General features: G+C 39.5%; 1 protein-coding gene across 1 annotated transcript; it reads right to left on the bottom strand.

Moving 5' to 3' along the window:
- Positions 1–554: 554 nt before the first annotated feature.
- LOC142492389 (uncharacterized) lies at positions 555–7,660 on the bottom strand. The gene is made up of 5 exons (XM_075595032.1): positions 7,657–7,660; positions 6,055–6,601; positions 5,436–5,661; positions 3,835–4,969; positions 555–1,878 (listed from the first exon to the last, which is right to left on the bottom strand). Exons 1-5 carry the CDS (start codon positions 7,658–7,660, stop codon positions 1,868–1,870), a joined length of 1,923 nt encoding a protein of 640 aa, XP_075451147.1. The 3' UTR covers positions 555–1,867.
- Between the last annotated feature and the right edge of the window lie 735 nt (positions 7,661–8,395).

Genomic DNA, 8,395 nt, shown 5'->3' with positions numbered 1-8,395 from the left:
CATCCAAGACAAGCAAGGATTCGGCTGATCCTTTTCGAAGTATTACCGGTCACCGCCGTGACCGGAAGGTAGTAGATACATCAAGTGCACCAACACCGGTCAACAGGCGCTGATCCCGCCTTAGGCATAACTATTTGGAGAGACTAGTGAGTGGCCAAGGCCTAAGTACACACCGCTATCGTTCTATTCTATTACACGGACACGGTGTGTGGGGCACACGGTGACGGGATAGAGACATACTCATAAGAGCGTGGCTGAGCCACTATTGTACAGGACAATATTCACTAGGGGTGTTAATCTGGGTTCTATCACCTACCTCTCTTTATCAAGTGTCGCCTTATGGTGAGTTATATCCTGCTCTAAGCAGAGAACACAAACCAAAATGTTGCACTTGAAAAAGCCTCGGCCACACTCTCACATATTAAGATATGGAGGGTATTGTGAGATTATTATTTATAAAGAAAGGGTACTCAGAGTTTGTATAAGAAAAGGTTTATCCTTTATTGTATTACAACAATATTCAGAAATATCAGAAATATCAGAACAAGCTTCTTATAAGCCGATGGCTAACAGTTACAGTATGTTACCAATCCATTCCTAACTATGCAGAGATTATAACTAGATATGCATTGTCAATACTCACAAACCAAAAGATATTACGTCAGGCCAGCCAGTCCCAGTCTCATCTGTGTGATTTCACACTTAAGTTCGGTTCTCTTTCTCTCTCTCTCTCTCTGATCTAACATGGAGTCGGGCCAACCTAATATAGAGTGTATTGTTTACTGCGTACGTGTGTCACGTGTCATGTGTCCATACTCTGTGGTTTGTGACGTATGATGTTTACGATCTTAGGACTTGCATTTAGTAACCTAGGATATTTCATAAGTTACTGTTCAAACCACGGCGTGTTTACCGTTATAAGTTCCCCTTTTATGTCTTTGTAACCTGTCCCAATATCCTGCCTCTTCTGAGCAAAACAAGCTATTATTTCTAAGACAAGAAAACCAGGAATTTAACAATATACTCTAAGCTATACTAGGCCTTACTATGATACTACGTATATATGTACCTGTGACCTGTATTCATTATGCGTTATATGCCAGAAAATACCTGTAATCCATAACACCCTCTCCTACACATAATTATCATATTTTTGCAAATGCAGGAAAAACTATCAAAGCAGAAAATATTCATTATGTGTACTATTGGAAGACAGTGTCACAGCTCTCTGATGTTGAAGAGCTTGAACTCATAGGAGTATGTGACTGATCGCCAAAACACCCACAACTGCGCATATGTGCACAAGTTATTCCACGATGGGAAGGTATCAATTTGTAAAAATCACCCAATTGTAAAGCGGGTTGATGTTGGCTTTCATACACACTCAAGAGCGTAGTATTCCAACGGGCACCAAAACAATGTTGATGTTTATTACCTGAACATGCAAACAAAGTGGTACAATTATATGACCCGTGGCTGACAATACTGATATGACCTTCTTCAATTGTATAAAAAGACATTTGAAATATTTGACGATGAATGTCTCTACACTTGAAGTTGGGTTGATCACCAAGAGACAGCAAAGATTTCACTTGCCAAAAATTACATAACATTAGCAAGCTACGCGGTAGCAATGTCCCATTAGGTGTTAAAACAGAAAACGGTCCAGAGGAAGCAAGAGAGTCCTGATACATAAAGTCTCTCATCGTATCGTGAACTGCATGCACTTTGCGGGGTTTCCGATTTGGCAAAACCAGTTCATCTAAGTACATCCTCATGGAGGTCTGATAGGAACGTGGTAGACGCAAGATTTGTGAAGTATCTTTCTTTTCGTCTGTGTCCTTGCAACAAAGCATACTGCAGCAGGTTAGATTTGACCTGTGTGCTTAAAACAGTATATTAGTATCTAGGTAAAAATATAAGAATATATGCTATAAAGCAAAATGTGATTAAGCTGAACGCCTCTTCATCTTCATCTTCGGAAGAAATGAGAAAATACGAAGCAAAATAACAAGGATTATTATCCCTAAAATAAAAACAATATTGGTTTTAAATAACCTAGGATTCCAAACGCATTTCCCAGTCCACTAAAGATACTTTTACCAGTAGATTGTAGGCTAGTGCCTATCTTTGTCAAAAAATTACCTGTCATTGGCCAAAAAGTTTTCAATGACTCACCCAGTGTAGTTAACCACTGGGGAAAATCACCTGGGTGCAAATCAACACGTAGTAATTCACTGTGAACTCTCTGTAAAAGGGTATGTACTATATCATGTGTGAACCCTATAGTAACCTTCATCTTCTTTAAATGTGCCAAATAGGCTGTCATGTGAGGAAGGATCAGTGTGATAGCTGGTACCTGGAAATGTACTCCAGATGTGAATTTCTGATGTAACAGAGGTGGAATAAGTGTAGTACCATAACACTGTATACTCCCATTAACCGTGACAAGTGATGCCTGAAAAGGAGGAATATCGCAATCCTTTTCTGTAGATAACACTATGTAACTCCCATTATCTAGGCTGTGAACTAATGTAAAAGGGGTTTGAATAGGCATTACAGTTATCGGGCAGTTGCTACCTTGCATTTGATCATTGCAAGGCATGTGCTGTATAATGTCATCACAAATCAAGTAACCTCTATCAACACATCTTATAGTGCTGATGAAAAATTTACGATCACATTTCACAGACATGTATTGAAATGGTTGCGCAACCTGCATCCTTGCGAAATAAGAACCTGTGTGTGTTATGTGTCCAAAATTAAGCAGTTCCCAATTTGTTGTATACACGTCTCCTGGAATAAATAATTCATAGTATAAAAAAACTTCCCATAATGAGTCATCAGGGTTATGAACCCGTCTGTGGTTCCTTTCTCGTATGTCATAAACTGTGGTTTGTGAAACATATGCCAAGATTTCAGATTCTTTCGGACTTAAATTGAGAGTCTGTGTGATTAAAGTGAGATTTAAAAGTGATATGTCAACCTTTTTACTTTGCAATGTTAACCTGATAGAAGTAATGTGATTAAGAATAACCAAAGCTTTAATTTCTTCAGATAACACTGTTATATCTGAAATTGTGTAGGAAGCAAATTTTATCATGTGATCTCTTAACACCAAAATACCTCTCCTTAATTCTTCATCATTTGAGTCAGAGATTTGACTTATAACAGAAACAGAATCACTCAGCAGGTGTCCTGTGGTTATAAGAATATCATCGTTAGTAAGCAATTTTCTTGCAGATGTTTTACTTGAAACTTTACATTCATTCATGAACTCTGTGTCATTTTCATAATACACTATGGCATTAATCGTTGCATTCGTACCCCACATTGCCTCTGAGTAGGGCATGTTAACAATATTACGTGTGGTGCACGTGTCATACTCACAGGGTTTATCATCTGGAGCTATTTGAACATTCATCAAATCGCTCATTGCCCTGATTACCGTGTCAACATTCATATGCAAACTATCATTGAGACATTTCTGGAACAGGGAGTAGACTTTGTAATTAGGTTTCATAATCACTATTCGCTCCACACACCAAAAACCTCGTAACCCAGAAAAATGTAAAAATCCTTGATCAATCATTTTCGGTTGCCAGTTAAAATAGCCTTGCGTGAGATTGTAATAAAAGGAACACGGTTTACAACCGTACTTGAATACTGTAGTGTCCTTATCACAGATTCCTTCATTAATCAATTTCTCCAATGTGATACCACACGCATTCTTGAAACCTTTACATGAATGGCTGTAGTATGTAGTATTGGTAAATGTAGCAAAGCGTGGTTGAGTGCAAGTGTCCCATGCTGTAGGTTCACGAAACAACATACCATCACCTTTTGTATTCCATTCTTTCGGAAGTGCTGCTGTCTTTAGTTGTCCAGTTTTAGCATCTTCCATCACATCTTGAAGTTTGTGTAACAGGTCCTCAGCGGTTATTGATGAGTTCCACCATCCTGAGTAAATACTGTCAGTACAAAAAACAGCAGATATATAAGGTCTTACCCCCCCAGGTATTCTGTACTCTTCTTCTTCAGCACCTTCCCAGAATGCCACTCTTGGATCAGTCTGTCCATTGGGAACGAATCCGTTCTGAGTAATTTGACCTGTATTCAGATAGAAAATAGGGTATTGCTTATACCTTATATTGTCCATGGTCACACCAGGCCGAGGGCAATGATCAGCTTTCAGCTCCTTCGTTGGCCATTTACGTGTTCCTTGAAAGTCAATGAAATAACAATGTCCAAATTCAGCATGACAACGTTGTTCACGGTAGCTTTGCTGCTTCCAATGGTCATGAAGGGGTAAATCATATTTCAGGCTTGTAGATTGCAGCTGTTGCATCTGTGCATTCAGATGTTGTGTCACCAGCTTCCTTCCTTCTGGCGTAGTTATACCAGCTTCTTTAGCTAGCACAGTAGAATCAAACAGCACAACCTGTGAAATCCCCAAAGTCTTTCGTTTCTGGATGATAGGTTTAGGAAACGGCTTCCAATACACACCTTGAGGTATACCCACCGACTGTATGTCCACCGGTTTCAAATCGTAATGTAGTCCTCGTTTCACGATGCCGGAGTCTGGTGTGGTAATACCGTGTGCTGCTGTACGTTTCCAGTCGATGATCTCTCCTTCTTGCTGAGTCACAAAATGCCATTGTAACCTGAAAATAACGCTGGCCGATATTGCTAGAAAAGCAAAACAGATTGAGAGACACAAAATAGTCTTTAACAGTCTTTTCTTTGTGATCACCTTAGCCACTGTTTGATAGGCCTTCTGGTAAATGTTGCGTTGATCCGGTATGGCAGGTAACACATATATATGTCTTTGGTCACTGTCAGGGAAGTCTGCTTCAGCTTGTAGGACCTCACCTGCGTGATTAGTTTCCACATCCTGTTGTCCTGCAATCTGTGCTTCGAGAGGCTGCAGCTCGATCGAAGTCTGTCGCAGATACGGTGTCTCCTCCATCTTGAACAGTGACATTACTGCAATGTGCTGTAGGCTTAAGATTATCGATACTCACTTTTCTTTCTCTTCCTTTTGTATCTTGGATGATAAAGGTTCTTTCATTTATCTTTTTAAGTATCGTGGTAGGTTTCTTCCACTTAGGCCGCAACGGCTTTACCTTAGCAACCCTCTCCTGGACCGAATGTCCAATCTGCGCCGTCCAAGCTGCAGGATTACGTGGTGTGTGGGCTGTATGGGAAAAAGAATCCCTCAATTCCTGTAAAATTAATATTTGTTCAAGTCTCCCTGGGACAGAAATAGAATCATTAGTAAACGGTGTATTCATAGGAGTACCATATAACAGTTCATGGGGTGTTTTACCAGTTACTGAGTTAGGAATATTATTTAGGCCAATTTGAACCGTAACTACGAGTGGATACCACTGTGTAGGACGATTAGATAGCATTTTGGTTAAAAGTCGTTTTACCTCGTAATTTCTACGCTCAGCAATTCCAGTGCTTTCCGGATGCCACGGTGAGCTGAAGGCCCAATCAACACCTAATGTTGCGGCCCATTCCTTGGTTTCTGCTGCTGTGAAAGCAGGTCCACCATCGGAATGAAAGGCTTTGGGCTTAGCCACACTTACTAAGGTGTTGAGACATTTAAGCGTAGAGCTAGATGTCGTACCACGAACGGGGTATAACCACGTAAACCTTGTACAAGCATCAACACAAACCAAAACATGTTTGTAGGAATGTGATGCTGGCAAAGGTCCAATATGGTCCAAATATATTAAATCAAACGGTTTGTTCGGTATTGCATTAATAATAAATGGTGGGGTCTGATGATTAGGAGCGTTCACCAACCGACATGGTTTACAGTTGCTTAGAACTGTCTTAACTGTTTTCCTCATGTTCGGCCACCAGTATTTGTGTTTCAGTGTCAACAAAACATTTTCTCTCCCTAGGTGAGGGTGTCCCACACTGTCGTGTGCTTGCGTAGCGATCTGCATCCTGCTTGCTACAGGGGGAACAATGAATTCATTAGCATCAATTACAACCATGCAATTATTGTCGACTTGTTTAAATGAGTATTTCTTAGGATACCCAGGTGGATTAGGCCTGGTGGTATCCAGACAAGCATACAACTCTGCATCGAGACTGGCTGACTTTGACTGTGCCCTTGTTAACACTTTGTTAACGGCAAATTTCTGACTTACAGTTTGTGCGAGACTATCTGCAAACTGGTTACCCATAGTATGAACCGATGAACCAAGCGTTCTGTGCGCTGGCTCGTGTACAATTTCAATATCAGGCTTTTGATCAAGATAGGCCGCAATGGCCTTCCACTTAGCTATATGCGTTAGTGGTTTCCTTTTGGCATTTAAAAATCCATTTGATCTCCAAATTGGTAGGTCCTGCAATGCTGAACGTGCTAAATAAGCGGAATCTGTAACTATAAGTACATGTCCCTTAACTGTAAGTGCTTCTTTCATAGCAAAAGCTAATGCATGAATCTCTGCAAACTGTGCAGAGTGGTCTCCAACAGGTAATTGCCAACTATGCAACAAATTCATATGTGCGTCATATTTTGCAATTCCTGAACCTGCAGATTTATTCACTCCTTCTTTGCTGGAGTCTACAGCTGAACCATCTGTGTAGAAAATGCATGTGTAAAAGTCATTTGGGTGTGTTTGATTTTCCCATGTCACCCCTTCAAAAGGTGATGGGAGGTCATCTAATGTAGTTAAAGTTTTATCATGCACAAAATGTATTTGGGGATCTTCTATAATGGTATACCATTTTAACCAGCGGCTTCTTAACGCCTTCCTATCCGGAATGGTCTGTTTCTGCAATGTTGCTAGTGAAGCTACTGAAGTGTATATATAGATATCCTGTCCCTGTGCCAAATCACGTGATTTTAGCACTGTGAGTGTAATCGCTGATAATAGTTTTTCAAGCGACAAATATCTCTTCTCTGTGTTTGTAAATACATAAGATAATAATGTAATTGGTACTGTTTCCATAGCATTGTAAATTCTAATGTATGCAGCTAGTGGTGAAATGTTGACATAAGCTGACAATGGTTTTGTCGGGTCGCGCTGCGCTAAGTAGGAAGCATCATTAACTGCTGCTAATAACTTTCGCAATGCCTCATCCTCAACTGTTAACCATTTAAAAGGTGTTTTCGGTCTAGTCTGCTCTGACTTAATCTCGCGTGATGTTGCGTGATGTAATGGTTCAATCAGTACATTAAAATCTGGGATAAACGTCATTGAAAAATTCAGTAACCCAATAATGCTTCTTAACTGTTTTAGTGATTTAGGAACACTGATGTTGGAAACTTTTTCTCTGTAATTAGTAGAGAGGCCTCTGCCATTTTCAGCTATTTCAAAGCCTAAAAATGTCACAGTTTCTCTTGCAAGCTGAGATTTCTTTAGGGAAACAAGGTAACCTGCTTCTGTCAATGTAATTAACACTTCTGTCATAGCTTTAAAATGCTCTTCTTCTGTGTCATGTGATAGGTACACGTCATCAACATAAATTTCTGTATTGGCAAACTTAGACAATAGTGAGACTACATCTGCAGTGAATAAAGCTGGACTATTTACAAAACCTTGTGGTAAGCGTGTAAAAACCAATTGTTTACCTTGCCAGGTAAATGCGGTTAGCCAATAACTCTCAGGCGTGATTGGGTGGCTAAAATACCCATTGCTTAAGTCATATGTAGTTTTAAAGCGTTTACGCTGTAATCCGCTTAAGATTGAAGGTGAATGTGTGTTCTGTGCTGCCACTGAAGGTGTGACTCTGTTCACTTCCCTATAATCTAACACCATTCGCCATGAACCATCTTTTTTAGGCACTGGATATACTGCAGTATTCATTTGGCTATACTGTTCAAGCAGTACTCCTTGTTTAAGCAAATCATTGATTACAATTTGTATGCTTGGTAAGGCGGCATGATTAATTTTATATTGTGCCTGTTTCTTTGGAAGTGTAGAACATGTATTAATATTGTGTACTATTTGTTTTCTAAATCCGACCTGATTTTCCCAATGTTGAAAAATATATTTGTGTGTCATTAACCAATTATACAATTTTGTTTTATCATTAAAAGCACTTTCATTGCATTGATCTGTGATAATTTTTTCCAAGTCAAATTTCACAGTCAATTCCGTATGCTTGCGGTTTTCTGTAACTTCCTCTTTTATTGTAAAGAAGGAAGCCACATCTTTGTATGCTATAAGAAAGTCACAACCTAATCTGTCATGTTCAACTAATTCAATAGAAACTCTCCTGTCATTAATTTTTAAGTCTAAATAATATGAAGGATAAGTGCCATTTCCCTCAATTGTTTGTATCGTGATGTCGTGTACATAATTTTCATCTATTAAAATATCAGTTCTTACAAGGGATATGTCGGCTTGTGTATCTAATAGGCCAGTAT

The sequence above is a fragment of the Ascaphus truei genome, chromosome 4 (assembly GCF_040206685.1).
Source record: "Ascaphus truei isolate aAscTru1 chromosome 4, aAscTru1.hap1, whole genome shotgun sequence".
Lineage (NCBI taxonomy): Eukaryota > Metazoa > Chordata > Amphibia > Anura > Ascaphidae > Ascaphus > Ascaphus truei.
This window is presented reverse-complemented; position numbering and strand designations above follow the sequence as displayed.